General features: G+C 39.9%; 1 protein-coding gene across 1 annotated transcript; it reads right to left on the bottom strand.

Moving 5' to 3' along the window:
- Positions 1–123: 123 nt before the first annotated feature.
- LOC128743990 (zinc finger protein 2) lies at positions 124–13,939 on the bottom strand. The gene is made up of 4 exons (XM_053840712.1): positions 12,998–13,939; positions 617–893; positions 448–548; positions 124–387 (listed from the first exon to the last, which is right to left on the bottom strand). The coding sequence occupies exons 1-4, from the start codon at positions 13,937–13,939 to the stop codon at positions 124–126; spliced, it is 1,584 nt and encodes a 527-aa protein (XP_053696687.1).
- Positions 13,940–20,824: the final 6,885 nt, after the last annotated feature.

Here is a 20,824-nt window from a genome sequence, read left to right as displayed (position 1 = left end):
AATGAGTTTAAAAATATTTTAATACATACAGGGAAATATACTTAGAACACGTTTGCGTAAACTTTAGTTTCAAGTGTACGCAAGTAAAATTTAGCCTACAATAATTATGTACAATACTGCCTATCACACCATTTCAGCTGGTTTAAATTGACATTTTTTGGCATGTGTCCGCATATTGCTGGATTGCGTGAATGTTTGGCCGCAATTAGGATGCGGGCACTTATAAGGTTTGTACCCCGTGTGGTAGTTTAGATGCGTCTTCAAGTGATGCTTTTTGGTGAATGCTTTCGGGCATATTGGGCATGCGAATGGTTTAATTCCCGAGTGCAATCGATGGTGCAGAGTCATGTTGCTTCGATCTGCGAAACTTTTACCGCATACTGAACACTAAAAAAATATTTCGATTAATCAACATTAAATAATGGGTTGTTTTGTATATTGTTATACCTGATACGGTTTCTCACCAGAATGAGTACGCAGATGCTGCTTTAGGAGCATTTTCCGGGAAAATCTCTTACCGCATTCACTGCATTTATGTGGTTTCACACCTGGTAAAAATTACATTACTTTAGTAACAAAAAGGGATCATACACACAGATATCTGGCTGGAACTTACCAGTATGAATTCGAACATGCATGTTGAACGCAACGCGCTGGTTGAAAGACTTTGGACAGTGGGGACACGCGTATTCCTTTTTGTTCCGATGGATTTTCAAATGACTGCTGAGATACCCTTTGTCATTAAAAACTTTACCGCACTCTGGACATTTAGCAGCAAACTCTTTTGTGCCGCGATGAACGGAAATGTGGTACTTATAATTCCGCAATTGTGAAAATCCTTTTCCGCACTCTTCGCACTCGAAGCGTGGTGTCTTGTGTGTCTTTTCATGCATCTGAAAATTTTTAAAAATTATATAGATATTGATTCTAAATAATTCATTAGGTTTAATTGATTGATTAGTTTTAATTGAAGATGTGGTATTGCAATCTTTATATGTCAATGAATTCAATGCGAGTCACCTTCAACAAGGATGGGTTTGTACACTGCCATGAATAGCATAACAGTCTCACAGTTTGTTCCTGGACATAAGGGAATCAGAACTGAAGGGATTGAAAAAAACGGGGGGGGGGGGGGGAACTCCGAAACGTCTGGACGACTCTTTATCAAATTTGGCACACATGATCCATGACTGGGCAGTGCATGGTACATGGTAGAAGAAAGTAATGAAACAAGATCCAGGTACGTACTTTTAGACCATTCATTCCGTTTTCGAAAATATGTGCCAACGGAAGTGTGAGACGCCGTGGAAAACTATAATATTTTGAATCGAAAACTTCTATATCTTCCTTCAGACAACAGATAGCAACTATCTAGAAGTTTTAAAAAATGCATCATTTTACGTTCTAAAAGTCATCCGAACAAAGTTTTCAAATTGGTTTTCAAAAAAAAAGTTAGAGCAAAAAAACTGCTTTTTCAAGATCCACCCTGACTTAATCTAGAAAATTCGTTGTATAGCGATACACAGATGCGATACAAATTTGGTTTCTTCAGCAAAGTTTCTGCGAAATAAATTATTTACAACTTTGTAGTAGAAAGTATTGCTGTATATCGCAAGACAAAAAAGTTAAAAATTTTATAACGAGTAAAAGTGGAACACCCTAATGACTAATTATATCAAAAGATAGGTCTTTTTTTATAAACAAAATCTTCTGAATACATGAAATATGTAGAGCCAATGGTTTTCGAGATATTGATTTTTGTCTGGAATTTTGGCTTTTTCGACCATAGTGCAGTGGAAGGTTGACAAAGGGGGAGGGAGGTGTCACAAGGGGATAAGTAGAAGGGGTTGCGTTTCTCGTGCATTTAAACCGATTGCAAGTGCAAGTGATTTGGAGAAAAGAGGGGGTTCCACCAAAGAGGAATATGAAGATAGCATTAACAAAAGGGCGAATGTCGCAAGCGTAAACAAATCGAGTGAGGGTTGATTTTGCTATGCTGGTTCAGCAAAAAATATCTCACCCATTTTGTTTACATTTGTGACATTCGCCCTTTTCTAAATTTTATCTAGATATGGCAAAAAAACCTTTGATTCATTCCATTATAGGGATTTCCATAGAGCAAACCGATGCATAATTAGCTACGCGACAGAAGGGGGAGCTGACTGGGAAAGAACCGAGAAGTAGGGAGACGAGGAACTTGAGTATGAATGTATATTTCGCCATAGCTCCGGAACTTCTGGACTGTTCTTCATTAAACGTCGTTTGTCAAACACTTGTATTTTGGCATAAAATAATCAGCGCAGGGGGGTTGACAAAAGGGGGAGATGATGGCCAAAACAGTGTCCGGCCTGTGTGAGATATTACGAGGGACAAAGCTACTTTTCGAAGCATTCGTCCTTGTAAATTTATCCGTTGAAGGCCCTAATGTGGGGAATGCTTACCAGGCAAGGTTTTTTAACGAATTTCGAATTTTGAGTTGGAAACATGGAGCCCTAAAATGTAATTCATGTCGAGTGTCGCTTTGCTCGATTAATTTAATACAACCATTTCGCTTCATTCTGCGGTGATCGATTCGACTCATATAATAGGGCCCAAACTATTCCTGTCCCAGTATTTGCCTGTTGTCGGCCATGCTGTACGTTTCATCATCTATCATAATGCAAAACAGTTTAGTAAGTCTCTTCCTGTATAGCTTTCTTGCATGAGTTTTTGGCACAGTGATTTTGTTTGTCATTTTCTTACACATGTAGTTTAGAACGATTGTATAACATTTCGCCGAATATCATTTCGCGGAAAACCAATTCGCGGATGACCATAACGCGGAATATACTGTTTCGCGGAAAACATTTCCGCAGAAAGTACCATTTCGCGAAAAACATTTTTGCGGAAAGTACTATTTCGCGGAAAAAATTTTCGCCGAAAGTACTATTTGGCGGTGCACCACCGCTCATTCAGTTTGGGAGCCGCAAAAAGCGGCTTCGCCGCTTTGTATTCAATAATAGTTAAATCGATGCGAGGACTAGGGAAAACTAACTAGAGGTCAGTAGACCTAGGAAAACGAATAAACCTAGACAGATGTGATCTCTGCGGCCGGCGCTTCCGACGGCGGGTCACCGGCGAACACTCGACGTTGCCTGCGGCCGGCTCGCCCTGAATCATCTAGGAAACGTTTGCTACTAACATGGTTTTCCGCGAAACAATATTTTCCGACAAATGGTTTTCCGCGAAATAGTTCTTTCCGCCAAACGGTTTTCCGCGGAATAGTCCTTTCCGCGAAAGGGTTTTCCGCGTTTTGGTACTTTCCGCGAAGTAGTACTTTCCGCGAAAATGTTTTCCGCGAAATGGTATTCCGCGAAACGGTACTCCGCGATATGGTCTTCGGCGAAATGTTATACAACCGTTTAGAACATATCATTGTTTCTTGCACAAAACAAACGGAAGGTTTCGCCTTTTTTGTCACAGCCCAAATCAAAATATAGGGTTGCGTTTAAATTGGTCAACTACCGTCAGGCTGTGCCTTCCGCTGGTCGACGATAGTTGATGTCGCTTGATAGTGGATGAGAAGCATTTGTGTGCCTTTTTTTCGTACTTTTCTTTGTTCCGAAGCCATCACCGTAACCATTTAACCAATTTCGATAAAATTTTGTCAGTACAGGTATACCTCGATAGGACGTAACCTCGTTAGTACGTACCCTCGATAGTACGCACCCTCCATAATACGTACATTTTGCCTCGATAATACGTACATTTTGCCTCGATAATACGTACATTTTGCCTCGATAATACGTACATTTTGCCTCGATAATACGTACATTTTGCCTCGATAGTACGTACATATCCAGCAACACTTTATTTGTTTAATGCCAAGCTTCACAAAGAGCAAAATCATTGATTTAAAAAAATTGAAAATTAACTGCTATATTAAATTAATACCACCAAAATATATATTTATTCAACAGTGTATGCAAATTTGATAATTTCATGCAATATTAAGCGTAATACAACAATGATTTAAAACCTAAAATTGTGGTTCGATACTACATACATTTCGGTAATACGTACGCTAAACGAAGCAAAGGTGTACATACTATCGAGGTTTACCTGTACAAACAATATAGTTTGAACTACTTTTAGTCACTATTAACACAGGGCCTGTCGATGGGCTAGTTGCCCGAAACCGGTCGGTAAAAGGTAAATATATTTTTTTACATTTCTAAGAACGATACGTGTTGTGCCCTGTGTTAATAGTGTCGTCAGTTCTAACGTTAACGCAAAAAGTGAAGTTAAAAACTTACTTTCAGTCAAAATTTGAATTACTTTTGCTCACGAGAAAAAAGTTACAATCAAGTGAGCAGGTTTATTTTTTTCGAATATTTTTTTTCCATGTGTGGACTCATTACTGCGACCAGTATAGTTGATCTATTGTAATATCGTCCGGGTGTTTTGCTGTATGACCTGCACTGCATTTCTTTTTGCTATAATCGCTATTGAGTGAGCGATATGCTTACTAAATTTTATGCGTGCTTGTGTGTATTGAGGTTTACCCTTCCTTCAAAGCTTGATCTACTTTACCCACTTATTCCTCGCTGCCAGTACTATCCCATATTATAGCCGTCCCTGGCGAGGACTTCTTCGTACCTCTGACCAGTACACTTAAACTATAGGAGGGACATTTGCACTGTCAAGAGGCTTCAGAGGGTAAATTTAGACTTCAGAATGAAGGAAGGGTAAGTGGAGGGGCCTGAGAGTAAACCCATGCTAAAGTCACTTGACATCGAGTGGCTTGATTCTACTAAGATTCGAACCCACGACCACTCGCTTGTCAAAGCAGACTCGGTAACCTTGCGGCTACGGTGCCCCCCAACTAGCGAATATAGTCTTTAAACTGTAAAATTTTTAATAGCAAATGAAAAAAAACGCATTTCGTAAAAAAAGGGAATCTTTACATAAGATGCTAACGTTTGCTCATTTTATAAATTCTTCTTTCAACATTAATACCAAAATATGCGTCTAAATGATTTTATACGTCCTTGCTGAAGTTGGTTGAACGCTTAATAGTTTAGCTATTTTTTGTTGTATCGTGGCCTATCAACCGAATATGGGCTAGTCACCAAATAATCGGTATTGGAGTTGAAGTTAGAGTATAGTCTTGCTTGCCGAAGCCTGGAAAACCTCCGGGTGTCCCCTCGTCATATAGGCCGATCTGTCTGCTCCATACTGCCGGCAAGGTGCTGGAAAGGGTTATCCTTAATAGACTCGTACAGTACACTGAGGGTACAAACGGTCTGTCAAGGAACCAATTCGGCTTCCGAAAAGGCAAATCTACGGTGGATGCCATCTTGTCTGTCACTAAGACAGCTGAGATGGCGATCCAGCGCAAGAGGACAGGTATTCGCTATTGCGCATTTGTCACGCTCGGCGTGAGAAATGCGTTTAATAGTGCTAGCTGGGACTCCATAGCCAACTCGCTTCGGAACGTCCAAGTGCCGGTGTCGCTGTACAGAATCCTGGAGAAGTGCGTTCCAATCACCGCAGGGGTCCCGCAAGGTTCCATACTGGGCCCGGAGTTGTGGAACGTCATGTATGACGAGGTGTTGAAGCTAAAGTTCCCGGTAGGGGTGGTGATTGTCGGCTTTGCGGATGACATCACCTTGGAAGTCTATGGTAAATCTATCAGAGAGGTAGAGTTGACGGCTGCCCACTCTATAAGCATTGTTGAAGATTGGATGCGATCCAGGAAACTGGAGCTAGCGCATCATAAAACGGAGGTTATCGTGGTAAGCAACCGCAAGTCGGTACAGCAACCAAATATCAGCGTTGGGGACTGCACTATTTCGTCAACGCGGTCCTTAAAACTTCTGGGAGTCATGGTCGACGACAAGCTCAAGTTCGGGAACCACGTCGACTATGCCTGCAAGAAGGCTTCCACAGCTATTTATTATTTATTATTTATTATTATTATTATTATTATTATTATTATTATTATTATTATTCAGTCTACGACTAAAGTTTGTCGTACAGACAGTTCGTATCTTAAAAGTCTTAATCTAAACACTGACTTAGTTATATTGTAATCATACATATCACAAGTTTCGTTAAATCTTCGGCAACAGGTTTCCAGAGGATTAAATTGGCCATACTGTGTTCGATGATGAACCGTTCGGAAGAAAGTTGATGATCGGGTGTTCCTTGGCGGGACGTTGAACCGCAATTGCGATAACAAGTGCGTGCAGTCGATGTTATTGCTGATAATGTCAAATATGAACAGCCGTTGAAGCAGCAACCGTCTGGATTCGAGAGTAGTCAGACAGATGAGTTGACAACGTTGTTCATACGGTGGAAGTGCAATGGGATTATTCCAAGCAAGCGAACGAAGTGCGTAGCGGATGAACATTTTCTGGACTCTTTCAATCCTGTTGATGTGGATGGCTTGGTATGGTGCCCAAACTTGAACTCCGTACTCTAGGATGCTTCGTACTAGGCAGCAATAGAGCGACTTTAAGCAGTATATGTTGCTAAATTGCTGAGTGTTGCGCTTGATGAAACCTAACACGGAGAATGCTTTTGCCACACATGATGAGATATGCTCCGAGAAGGTTAACTTACTGTCCAATGTAATTCCCAAATCTTTGACGGTCTGCACTCTGTCCAGGTCAGTTGATGACATAGTGTAGTTAAAATAGATTGGATTGCGCTGGCGAGTGAACGTTATGATGTGACACTTTTTAACGTTAGCTTCCATTCCATTTGTTGCACACCATTCCACAAGCAGATCAATGTCTTCCTGGAGTGCGATACAATCATCAACTGAAGTAATCGCACGGAAGAACTTGAGATCATCGGCGAACATAAATTTCGGTGCTTTGAGTAAGCTGCATAAGTCATTGACGAACAAAACAAAGAGCAGCGGACCCAGGTGGCTGCCTTGTGGGACGCCAGAGCAGATATTAAACGGTTGCGACAAGATGCCTCCAATTCGTACAGACGCGCTTCGGTTACTCAGGTATGAAGAAATCCACGTTGTCAACCAATCTGGAAAACCGCCCCGTTTCAGTTTTTCTACGACGAGTCTATGAGGTACACGATCAAAGGCCTTTGAGAAGTCCACATATACAGCGTCGACTTGCACTCTTTTTTCGACGCTACGTACTAGTGAGGAGACATATGACATCATATTGGTAGTTGTAGAACGCTTTTTCATAAACCCATGTTGATTTTCGCTGATGAAATGATGAACGTGAGGGTATACTGCATCCAGGATTAAACACTCTAGGACTTTTGGAAGACTACTAAGGATAGATATTGCTCTGTAGTTCTTCACGTCATGAATGCTTCCGGCCTTATGAATAGGTATTATCGTAGCGGTTTTCCAGCAAGTAGGGAAGACACCTTCGCTGAGATATTTGTTATAGATGATGCTCAAAGGAGCTGCAAGGGACTCTGCGCAGTTTTTAAAGAGGACGGGCGGGAGACAATCGGGTCCAGAGCCTTTTGAAATATCGAGTGACCGAAGTTTAACAAGGACATCGTTTGGCGAGAATGACAGGTGTGGAATCGATGCACCAAGCTGAGGTAGACTGTTTAAATAAGATTCTACAAATGGCGGTTCATCGTTGTTCAGTACCCCGCGAAAAAACATCGAGAAAAGATCAGCAATATCAGTTGGATTTTCAGCAGACTGATCGCCGTGGTGTACAGATTGAGGCACACCGTCTCGGCATTGTCTCGTATGATGTCTAATAGCTCTGCGGTATATGGCAGCAAGCGAAGGCTATTAGCCAATGTGGTCCAGTCCATACTCAGGTATGGCGGGCCGGTGTGGTCATCGGCGTTAGGTACCAAAAGTTATCTAGCCAAGCTGGAAAGCACCTATCGTCTCATGTGCTTAAGAGTGGCGAGTGCGTATCGCACAGTTTCACATGACGCAATCTGCGTCTTAGCGGGTATGATGCCTATTGGTATCATCATCAGCGAGGACGTAGAGTGCTTCAACCAACGTGGAACTAGAGGCATACGGAGTACCACAAGATCGGCCTCGATGACCACATGGCAGCGGGCATGGTCTAATTCCACAAAAGGCCGGTGGACACATCGACTTATCCCGGAACTATCCGGGTGGGTCAACAGGCGTCACGGCGAAGTCAACTTCCACCTGTCACAAATTCTGTCAGGGCATGGTTGTTTTAGACAGTATCTGCACAAGTTTGGGCATGCGGAGTCCCCCGCGTGTCCCGAATGCGTGGACGTTGAGGAAACTGCAGAACATGCTTTCTTCATATGCCCTCGTTTCGCGGGCGTGAGAAGCAACATGATGGCAGTGAGCGGACAGGACACTACTCCGGACAACTTAGTCCAAAGGATGTGTTCTAGCTCGGACGTCTGGGGAGCGGTCAATGCGGCTGCTACCCAGATCGCACTTGAGCTACAAAACCGCTGGAAAGCCGATCAACGGCGAATAAACAGCCTAACTACCATAGTCCAGTAGTTATCTAAGAGTGTGCGTTAAGCACAATAGCCCCTCCCTGAAGTAATACCGATAAGGTGGTGCCAGGGGGGATTGAGGCTGGAGACTCGAGTAGGGTTTTAGTGGGTCTGGATTCTCACGCCCCAGTAGGGGGGTCGGGATACCAAACCCCACTCCCTGAGTTGTCTTCTCAGGTGTCTGATAGCAGATTTCCCTACTCGTTAAAAAAAAAGAGTATAGTCTAAATGACTATAGAAAACAAAATCACCTTTCCCAAGTAACAATTATAACAGTTATAACGGTATTTATAACCAATTTTGGTCACAAAAACCATCATAAAAGCGTAATAAAATCTTTAATGTTACTTCGGTTCTCAAGCAAGTGTATAGATGATTTTCATTGAATTTTACTGAAATTCTATATTATTTTCTTTTCAGTTTATTTTACTCAAATAATATCATTTTTAATTATTTTAATTGGTTTGGGCTGTAGTATGTCGCTTGTTATTTGGAGACATAATTGTGAATATAGAAATCAGTTCATCAAAGGATTTTATAGAGCGCCATTAAATATTAATATTTTGCAATCAGGTTCACTTGTACACTAAATGTCCCTGGTTGAAAATGGATTGCATTAATAAATACATAGGATTTTGCAATGTGCCCAAATTTCTTGGTTCACACACCACTTACATAATGTAAAACTGATTATACAGAAACACTCACCGTCCCCGAGAACCTTTACATGCAAGTTTCCACTTCAGCAAAGCAAAACACTATTTCCCTTTAATCACGCCGTCGCATTGAGTAAATCTACCGTAGTAATCTAAAAACATTTTTCATACCTACTATGAATGGCAAAAACGTGAAATATTGGCTTTACACAAACCGCTTAGTTGGTTTATGCTGATATAACAATCCAGTCGTCTTATGTTCGAATCTCGGCTAGGCGGTGATGCTAAATAGAGTCAGTTAGAATTGTTGCACTGGCCCCGTAACCGTCTTGTACTCTAATAGCCGGCTGTGAAGTCTGTCGATAAAGAAGGGTCAAGTCTAAGAGAGACGTTTAACCCCAAGGCTTTGCTTTACTTTGGCTTTGCACAATTTTCCAGCTTATTTGTACTTAAACCATAAATAGGATAGGAAGTATAAATTATCGTGAAGTGAAAAGATCTAAGCAAGAATTTTTCGCTTTTAATCTCAGTTCTCAGCTTCCTGCAAATAAACGCTGGAAGAATATCAAACGGCTAGGTCTCAAAGAAGTGCCCTGTAAAATTGGTTGCAGTGATATGAGTGCATCATCGCTTAACTCATACTTTGTTTCTCATTTCAATCAAACCAATCTACACGACTTTACAACAGAGGTAACCAATGATAATTTTTTTTAAAGGTGTGACCGAAGATGAAGTGCTTAATGAATTCAATTCGGCTACATGTAATTCTTCTGGAACCGATAAAATTCCTCTTGTTTTAAAAAAGACACTGTGTTACGCTGCCGTTTATAACTGACTTGTTTAATTGTATAATAACAACGTCATCTTTTCCTCGCGACTGGAAAATCGCTCGTATTGTTCCAATTGTAAAAACTGATAATCCTTATTCTGAAGCTGATTATCGTCCAATCAGCATTCTTCCTGCTCTATCTAAAATCTTCGAGGGACCAATTGTGAAACAACTGAATGACTAGTGCAAAACAGTTTATTGTGTCCTCTCCAGTCAGGATATCGCAAACATTGCAGCACCATCACAGCACTCATCAAAATCGAAAATGATATCCGTTGCGCGTTGGATCGAAAACTTGTCACAATCATGGTACTTCTCGATTTTATTAATCACTCACTGCTATATAAAAAATTTAAGCGTTTATTCGCGCTTGAAAAATGTGCTATTGATCTTCTCCACTCATCTTTCGGGAAGATCACAATATGTTGAGTTTAATGGCATAAAATCGAACTTATTAAACGTAATAAGCGTAGTCCCGCAGGGGAAATTTTGGGACTGCTTTTATTTACTATGTTTATTACGATCTGCCTGAGCAACATCTGCATTGTAAATTTAACCTGTATGCTAATGACTTTCAATTATATCTTTCCGGGAAAACTATTGAAACGCGTGAAGTAGTGCATAAAGTCAATATGGACATCAGCAAAATTATGGAATGGAACATCTCCAATGGCATTCGATTAAATGCGGCCAAACCTCAAGCGATCGTTTTTAAAACAAAGAGAATAGTTCTCGATGAGGTTGATAATATAATGGTTGGGGACAAAAATACCGACTATTCAATGGTTGTCAAAAACTTGGGCATACTCATGGATAATTACATGAAGTGGGAAGCCCAAGTATCAGGCGTATGTAAAAAGGTTTACGGGTCTATGCAATCATTAGTTGCACTGCGCCATTTCACTCCTCAAGCGATTCGGTTACAATTAGCTCCGGCCCTCATATTTCCACTATTTGACTATGGAAATGTCCTGTACGCAAATGTCTCAAACGAGAACTTTGAAAGACTCAAATTAGCATTCAAATCATTCAAATTTTTACGTCCACATCAATGCTCGCCGATATGACCATATTTCAAGGTTCCAGCAATCACTGTTTGGGTGCACATTCAAGAACTATTTGGACTTTCGAATGTGCTCTCAAACATACAAAATACTATTTGATGGCCAGCTTACCTGTCTGACTTTTATTCGTTTTCTCTATCGCCTAGAACAAATAATCTTTTGTTAATCAGTTGCACAACTGATGTCGGGAGAAAAGCTTTCCGCCATCGTAGTGTTTATCTATGGAACCGTCTACCGAGTGTGTAAAAATGCCAGGAATTATCAAATTAAAAAAAACGTGTAAATCATTCTTTGCCACATTAAACTCATCTGCAGGAGTTGATCATCACATTGTACATAAGCTTTGAGAACCAGTAGGAGGTTATTTGTGCTACAATGATTTATGTATTACAAATAAATCAATAAATAAATAAATACAATTTAATTCTACTTTATGCAAGTTTGTAGTTTTGCATTGTATTAAGTAAAATCTGGTAATCATAAGAACATATATTATCGGTACGTCGTTGCAAAAAAGATTAAATTGCTTTAAATGTAGTATAGTACTATCTTAATTTTTCTAGTACCTTTAGCAAGAAATTCGAAAGGTCGCGGTGTGTAGTGATAAGCTCTGAGTTTGAATCATGCGATGAAAGTTTTTTTTTATCAAATGGCCTTTACAAATATTTTATACAGTTTTTGTCCTTCCGGTATTGGGCCACTGAAGGGGGGGTGGCGAAAAAAACAAGGAGATTTTTTTAAACGTGCATAAAAAATGTGTTTTAAGCATTTTTATTTAAAGTTTAAACGTGAAACCCAAATCTATTCTTGATTTTCATATATACGCTATTATTTTCCATGCAAAAATCTACGAAAAGAAAAACAAAAACGAAAGAAAATTTTTTTGTCCGATTTCGGAAATTCCATTGTTGGAATTTCCATTTCTGTTTCGTGCTAGAAGCGTTAACTCAACTCGTACACTCATTTTTCGAGTTTTTTAAGCTGTAGAGCACACAGACAATTAATTTTATTAAAAAAAATAATTTATATCCCACAAATTATTTTTTTGCCCTCCGCTTTTTCAAGCCAATTTTCAAGGAGGGGGGTGATAAAAACTTTAAAAATAATTTGCAATGGCCTCAAATAATTTTTCAAAACGTGAACATGAGAAAGTTTTCTAAAAATTCATCGATTAGAATAAAAGCAATGCTCTAAACACAAGATTCGTTTACTTGCAGTACAAGACGGTATCGGTGTGTCTCAAAAGCACATGAACTAGAAGCAGTTTAAATAAAATTATTGCCACACCTATATCTATTTTTATTACACGCAATATAACTGGTCACAGGGAAATGTAGGTTTACTTTATTATTTGTTTTATGTTTGGACAGAAAATTGTTTTATTAAGTTTGTTTTATTTCATATTTAGCTTATTTGTTTTGTTTTAATTTCTTTGATCTAACTGAGCATATATGAAAGTGGAAAACTTTCCCTGCACACAATGAAAGGAAAATAAATCCATTTCAAAAACAGCAAAGGTATAAATTAAATCAAAAGAAGACATTCAATCGAAAAGCAGTAAAAATATCTTGCACTTCCTGTAGGGCTTATTTGCAAAGCTTTGACAAACTATTGTTACAATGAAAACTTTGCTAAGACGCTAATTAAAAATACGTTGCTTTTGAATCGATGTTTCTCTACGCGGGATTGAATTCCATGCGAATGATTAAGCATTGAAGGCAACTACCGACGGGTTTCGTTTGAAAGAAATCTAGTGCGAATACTCTATTTTACTGTTCAAATTAGATTTTTTTTAATGTTTGCATTAGTATTGTATAGTATCGAGTGGATCAAAAGTAAGTTCGTAAATATTAAAAAAAGTGTTGGAGGGTGTTATAGATGTACATTCAACCAACGATTAAAGACTTCGATGAGCGAACAGAATGGTAGCCGCGAAAGTTGACGACGGTTGGCATCGGTCAACTTACCATCAGTGTGTCCTGGCTACCGAAGATCTTATCACAGATTTGACACCGGAAAGAGTATTCCGAGAATCCAAGTGCAATCGGTCTCACAGACGTCGTAACCTTTGATGCTAAGTTGTATCCTAACATTTCACTGGTATCCAGTCCGAAAAAAGGATGCATTTCACCGTTGGTAACATCGATACCGACGCCACTCGAGGCACTACTTATTGCACTAAAGATACTGTTCTGATTTTCGTCACTTTTCTCAATTTCGTATAAGCTGTTAAGTACCGATACTGAAGGCATCGTGACATTTTGTGGATGCTGTAACGACGCAGTTTGCGGCTGTTGATGCTGCGACTGTTGATGAAGATGATGATGAGTTGCTATCGACGACGCCGCCGCGGCAGCATAGGCTGCGTTGAAAAATCCAACCGGATAGGGATAATTGATAGATAATCTGTTTCGTTCAATTACACCATTATTAGCATACGCGCTTAGCACTACTTTTCTCTCCACTTCCGCTTTTATCAACGGTATCAATGGGCCGCCACTGGAAGACGACGCAGGCGATGACGTTTCCACTAAAGTTGCAGTTGACTCGATGGTCGTCGTTGGTTTCGCACCTACCACTATCTTTGGGTCAAACATTAACGGTCCCCTCGAGCACCAAGGATTGGCTAGAACTCGATTGAGTGGACGATGGTTGGACGACGACGATGACGACGACGGCGACGCAAGTGCAGATAATGGTAACGACGGAGACAATGCAGCTGGGGATGCTTTGAATTCATCTTGCTCGTGTTTTACACGTGTTTTCACAGGTGGATCCACTTTTTGTTCGAAATCATTTGTTCTCTGATTAGTGTCGCTATTTTTCAGCAGAATGTTCTCTATTGTAAAGTTTGTGTGTTTCTTTGGAAGAAAATTTAAATCACTCATTTTGCTATCCTTGAATCCCATAGTACTATATTCTTGAGCAGCAAAATTCAACCACTTTCACGCGTGCATGGATTGTGAACACAAAAGTACGCGCCAAGTAAACTTGGAAGCCGTTGCAGGAACGCACGCACGCCTGAGCAACCATTAACGTCTGTTTACTTAGATAAACTGTTTGATTACGATTAAGTCAACCATCTGAGAAGGCTCTGTCAGCGCGACGATGGACATAACACTCTCGGACGCGCGAACGCACATCTCTCCGCGGGATGCTGCAGTAATGTTGTTGGGTTGACAATGCGAGATGAGTGACAGACGCAGATACAAAAGAGATTAACTCTGAATAATTTGTATCTCACATTTCTACGCTGCTCCGCCGATGATGGTAACTGAGCCTGCTTCCGACGATTTTCCATCCTTCCTTTTTGCTAGTTTTTTTTTTCTTTACGCAACGAAGAGAATAACTATGGTCTGCAAGGTGCGTTTTGGACCACAGTTGTGTTCTTTTGAAAATCCAAATATTGTATCAGAATAAATTTTGAATTTTGAACGACAGGCAAAAATACATGCTGACATATGGCTTTCGGTTTTCAAGAAATCATAGTATGTTCAATGACATCAATGGATTTGTGTATTTGTTTTGCGTTATTAACTGCTCAAACTGCAAGACTTTTTGAGCAAAATTTTAATAACTGCATTCTGTTACGTAGCAAAATTATACAACTGAATAGCAACTGAAGACTTTACAGCCAGTTGTTAAAGTTCAGAACAATTGCTGGGTTAGTGCCACGATCCTATTGATTCCGACAGCCTCTCCCAGCAGAGTATCGAACATACGACAATTAGCTTGATAGACCAGTTTCGTACCTCGAGGCCATCGGGAGTCTTATAAATATAATGGCGCTAATTATAACCAGGTCAAAACAATATTCTCAAGCATAACTTTTAAACTACTGGTTTATTTATGATAAAACCTCGTAAAAAACGTAATAGCAAAAGTTTTTAGACTAATCTCAAGATTTTAGTCTTGACCTTGGAATGAGGTCATACATATATTAATATTTTTTTTGAAACGATGGTTCTACAATTGATGAAGGGACGGTAGGGGAAAGAAATGAAAATTTTTTTTTTTTTTTTTTTTTTTTTTTTTTTTTTTTTTGGCGAAGGAGGGGGAAGAGCGGAAAGGAAGGGGGGGGTATTGGTAGCTATGCTTGACAAGTAGTCATTTTGACTCCTACCTTTTGTCCAATGCTGGAAGGTGCATGAGTCGAACCAAGCTGTAATCTGAGATTATAACCGGATTCGAACCCACAACACCCTCCAGGGCATGTGGTTCGCTGGTACTTGTACCTTTGAACCATAGAGGCGCTGGACAAAAGGAGACCGCAAAATCCACTTCTCAAGGATAGCTACGCGTGTTGGTTGTGTTATCGACACATATTGTGCCGCTTGCTGCATCAATTGCAGATTACCACCGAGCGAGAAGTTTTAATCTAACTACTATTTACTTTCAGGACGACGACACTGTGCCGGCCCTTACGACTTGCAAGGTACTGCACGTGACGCTGTTCGTCCGTCAGCGTATGTTAGCCGCGTTTCTCGGCGCGGGTTTTCGAGGGAAGGCCCCGTTCCTATGTAATAGACTAATCTCAAGATTTTAGTCTTGACCTTGGAATGAGGTCATACATATATTAATATTTTTTTTTGAAACGATGGTTCTACAATTGATGAAGGGGCGGTAGGGGAAAGAAATGAAATTTTTTTTTTTTTTTTTTTTTTTTTTTTTGTTTTTTTTTTTTTTTTTTTTTGGCGAAGGAGGGGGGAAGAGCGGAAAGGAAGGGGGGGGTATTGGTAGCTATGCTTGACAAGTAGTCATTTTGACTCCTACCTTTTGTCCAATGCTGGAAGGTGCATGAGTCGAACCAAGCTGTAATCTGAGATTATAACCGGATTCGAACCCACAACACCCTCCAGGGCATGTGGTTCGCTGGTACTTGTACCTTTGAACCATAGAGGCGCTGGACAAAAGGAGACCGCAAAATCCACTTCTCAAGGATAGCTACGCGTGTTGGTTGTGTTATCGACACATATTGTGCCGCTTGCTGCATCAATTGCAGATTACCACCGAGCGAGAAGTTTTAATCTAACTACTATTTACTTTCAGGACGACGACACTGTGCCGGCCCTTACGACTTGCAAGGTACTGCACGTGACGCTGTTCGTCCGTCAGCGTATGTTAGCCGCGTTTCTCGGCGCGGGTTTTCGAGGGAAGGCCCCGTTCCTATGTAATAGACTAATCTCAAGATTTTAGTCTTGACCTTGGAATGAGGTCATACATATATTAATATTTTTTTTGAAACGATGGTTCTACAATTGATGAAGGGACGGTAGGGGAAAGAAATGAAAATTTTTTTTTTTTTTTTTTGGCGAAGGAGGGGGAAGAGCGGAAAGGAAGGGGGGGGTATTGGTAGCTATGCTTGACAAGTAGTCATTTTGACTCCTACCTTTTGTCCAATGCTGGAAGGTGCATGAGTCGAACCAAGCTGTAATCTGAGATTATAACCGGATTCGAACCCACAACACCCTCCAGGGCATGTGGTTCGCTGGTACTTGTACCTTTGAACCATAGAGGCGCTGGACAAAAGGAGACCGCAAAATCCACTTCTCAAGGATAGCTACGCGTGTTGGTTGTGTTATCGACACATATTGTGCCGCTTGCTGCATCAATTGCAGATTACCACCGAGCGAGAAGTTTTAATCTAACTACTATTTACTTTCAGGACGACGACACTGTGCCGGCCCTTACGACTTGCAAGGTACTGCACGTGACGCTGTTCGTCAAAAAAAAAAAAAAAAAAATATTAATATATGTATGACCTCATTCCAAGGTCAAGACTAAAATCTTGAGATTAGTCTATTACATAGGAACGGGGCCTTCCCTCGAAAACCCGCGCCGAGAAACGCGGCTAACATACGCTGACGGACGAACAGCGTCACGTGCAGTACCTTGCAAGTCGTAAGGGCCGGCACAGTGTCGTCGTCCTGAAAGTAAATAGTAGTTAGATTAAAACTTCTCGCTCGGTGGTAATCTGCAATTGATGCAGCAAGCGGCACAATATGTGTCGATAACACAACCAACACGCGTAGCTATCCTTGAGAAGTGGATTTTGCGGTCTCCTTTTGTCCAGCGCCTCTATGGTTCAAAGGTACAAGTACCAGCGAACCACATGCCCTGGAGGGTGTTGTGGGTTCGAATCCGGTTATAATCTCAGATTACAGCTTGGTTCGACTCATGCACCTTCCAGCATTGGACAAAAGGTAGGAGTCAAAATGACTACTTGTCAAGCATAGCTACCAATACCCCCCCCTTCCTTTCCGCTCTTCCCCCTCCTTCGCCAAAAAAAAAAAAAAAATTTTCATTTCTTTCCCCTACCGTCCCTTCATCAATTGTAGAACCATCGTTTCAAAAAAAAAATATTAATATATGTATGACCTCATTCCAAGGTCAAGACTAAAATCTTGAGATTAGTCTATTACATAGGAACGGGGCCTTCCCTCGAAAACCCGCGCCGAGAAACGCGGCTAACATACGCTGACGGACGAACAGCGTCACGTGCAGTACCTTGCAAGTCGTAAGGGCCGGCACAGTGTCGTCGTCCTGAAAGTAAATAGTAGTTAGATTAAAACTTCTCGCTCGGTGGTAATCTGCAATTGATGCAGCAAGCGGCACAATATGTGTCGATAACACAACCAACACGCGTAGCTATCCTTGAGAAGTGGATTTTGCGGTCTCCTTTTGTCCAGCGCCTCTATGGTTCAAAGGTACAAGTACCAGCGAACCACATGCCCTGGAGGGTGTTGTGGGTTCGAATCCGGTTATAATCTCAGATTACAGCTTGGTTCGACTCATGCACCTTCCAGCATTGGACAAAAGGTAGGAGTCAAAATGACTACTTGTCAAGCATAGCTACCAATACCCCCCCCTTCCTTTCCGCTCTTCCCCCTCCTTCGCCAAAAAAAAAAAAAAATTTTCATTTCTTTCCCCTACCGTCCCTTCATCAATTGTAGAACCATCGTTTCAAAAAAAATAAAAGTTTTTATTTGGTACTAAGATCGTTGAAATCGGTTGCATGATTCCGGAGAAAATCATGTCACGTGGTTTTCTCATTTTTGGTCAGTCAGGTTACTTTCAGAATCGCTAATTGTAATTGTGACTGTAAAATAGGGCTCTTGTTAACATTTATATTCTTAGTCTTAACAGCGTAAGCGGTTCCACAAATTCGACTTTAAGATTATTCAATGTAGGTACTCCATGCGAAAACGAAAAGCAGTCAAATACTTGTTCTTTAATCCTTGAGTTTCGAAGTAAGAGAATTCATTTCGCAGAGTTTTTAAAATACAGACAAAATCGAACTCCTTGAAACTGAAACTACCCCGAACTTTTAAAGCCCTTCTAACTTTTTTCTTCATGATCAGTTTATCACCTTCATTCCCATAGCACTGGTTTACAAAATAAAACAAAAATCGCGAACTCAGTAAGCTAAAGATGATTTTTCATGTAAAAGTGCCGCTGAATCCGAAAATAAGGTCATAAAAAATTGAAGTAGAATAGTTTTTGAGAAATACGCAAAATTTAAAATTTTGCTTAAAGAAAGAAAGTACATCTACATAGATATCTCCGGCTGTAGTCAGTGCATCAGTTTTAAATCTCTTTTTTCATATTAAGGTGAATTGAGTCATCATTGATTTTGTACATTTCAAAAGAGTTTTTTTTGTTTGAAACAAAAATTCTATTCATGAATCGCTGTGTTCAGATTCGCATGAAGAATGCAGTGAATACATTTTTAAATACAGAACCCCTGTTTTGTGCCCAAAAACTGCTTCCGAAATTGGGCTCTTCGACGAAAAGTTAATGACTGCTCATTTCCCATTAAAGGTGAGAAAATTTTCTATCGAACGGTTGAACTTCACTTTTTTGTAAGAATAATAGTACCTACTGTTAATATTTGTGAATTTGTTAACAAAAAAAAACAGAACGCATGTTTTGGAACAACTTTAACTTTATCAAAGATTTTGGACAAGATTAACGCATTTAAAAAATTTTATTTTCTATGGGCCTTAAAGGCCGATGAAAAACAAAGAGATCAGATAGCAATCGGTTGAAAATTGTAGAAGTTATGACCATTTTACTTCTATTAGCGAAGGTGGCAAATTTTGCATGAGTGCTAGTAAGCTCTCTAAATTCTGTATTGGTGTTTATTCGACTATGTTGGCATGGCGGTATGAATATTAACACTCACTCACACAGATACATGCAGGGGCCATCTTGGCCAGCAAAGCGAGCTACCATTAGTGTCTCCCGAACAGGGCCGGCGCCGGACAACGTCACCTTCAATTGCATGTCGTCACTCAACAATGAAGCCTCGGTTTCAACTGAAGCAGCATCGCTTCTCTTTCAAACTGTCTTCAGTCAGTGTCAGTGAAAGTGAAACCCATTTGATCATCGGTTTCAATTGTTCATTTGTACTTTTCTATTAAATATTCAAAAGAAGGCCAGCAACTTTGAATGCAAATGACTTCAATTTGAATAATATTTCCTGCAGTGCAATGCATATTATAATTAACCTAGGCAATATCGACAAATCGTGCTGGCTTTTAGTCATCGTCAATTGAAACAGCCACCAATTTCAACTTTCATTCAACCAATGCACAGTGGTCCAGCAGCGAAAATTAAGTGGAAAGTTTTTTGTGGTTCAAAATAGCTCCCCACAATGTTCAGCAAAGTTGTACAACTCTAATAGACAATTAATGCGAAATCAACGACTAAGTTCCAGTTTGGCTCGTGAACACATAATCCATAATAACTTTTTATAAGAAAGAGATAGAAGGATAACTTCTTCGACAAAGTTGTAGCTAAAGATTATATAAGTAACTTTGCCAAAGACATAGTAGGCGTATTTCTAGGCGTTTCTAACTTACATGGTGTTTTATAAAAAGACCTCTCAAAAATCACTTTTTCGCTGATTTCTTCAAATGCAATGGTTTTATTGCATCATAATGTCTTACAAAGTTGGTTATCTTATCAAAAGACATATTTTTGTAGAACATTGTATGTTGAAAACTCATACGTATAACGAGTTCTAACGTTTTTACTATGTTTTTTTAGTCTTTTTTGGAATAGAATATCTCAAAAAGGGGCAAACGAAAAAAATCAAACTTGGCCGTTTCTGAAAGCTTGGAGTTTTATCTCAAACATATGTGAAAATAAAAAACTGGTTTTTTCTCTAACTCGAGTAATTTCAGTTTAATTATTTCATGTTTGACCATTTTCTACTATGCAGTATTTTCTAATATCTTCTTGAAGACGATTAAAGTCAACATGTAAATGGTAAAAAAGAAATTTGTCGTACCATGACACAATTTCTTCTGATTGCCACGTAAAATAGTCTTCGAACTGCGGATAAGTTAAGAGATCTAGGTTTTTGACCTTGTGCTAGTTTTCGAACCACTGCTGAAATATTCATCAAATAAGTTTTTATAACGGTAGTTTTTACAATTGTTTATTGTCAAGATATATGGAATTCGCCCGTCATCCAATCCATACATATAAATATAAATTATAATACCAAATACAAAATAATATACAATGCAGTGGTATTAGTGTACATGTAATTGACCTCTCAGAAATAGTCAGAAAGTTTTTTCTTAATAGTATCAGTCGACATGTTTAAGTTTAGTATGTTTCTAAAATTGTTCATTAACTGCATACAGCGGCAGGCTGGTTCATTGCGTGCGTAGTTAGTTCGACGGTGGTTTAGAGTGAAGGGCCTTGGTCTCCACAGAACTATTGTACTCTGGTTAGCAGTTATCCTGGATTTCAAATAATCACTGTCGTATCGTCCTCTCTGC

The sequence above is a fragment of the Sabethes cyaneus genome, chromosome 3 (assembly GCF_943734655.1).
Source record: "Sabethes cyaneus chromosome 3, idSabCyanKW18_F2, whole genome shotgun sequence".
Lineage (NCBI taxonomy): Eukaryota > Metazoa > Arthropoda > Insecta > Diptera > Culicidae > Sabethes > Sabethes cyaneus.
Note: the sequence above shows the minus strand (reverse complement) of the source record. Positions and strands in the feature narration are given on the sequence as shown.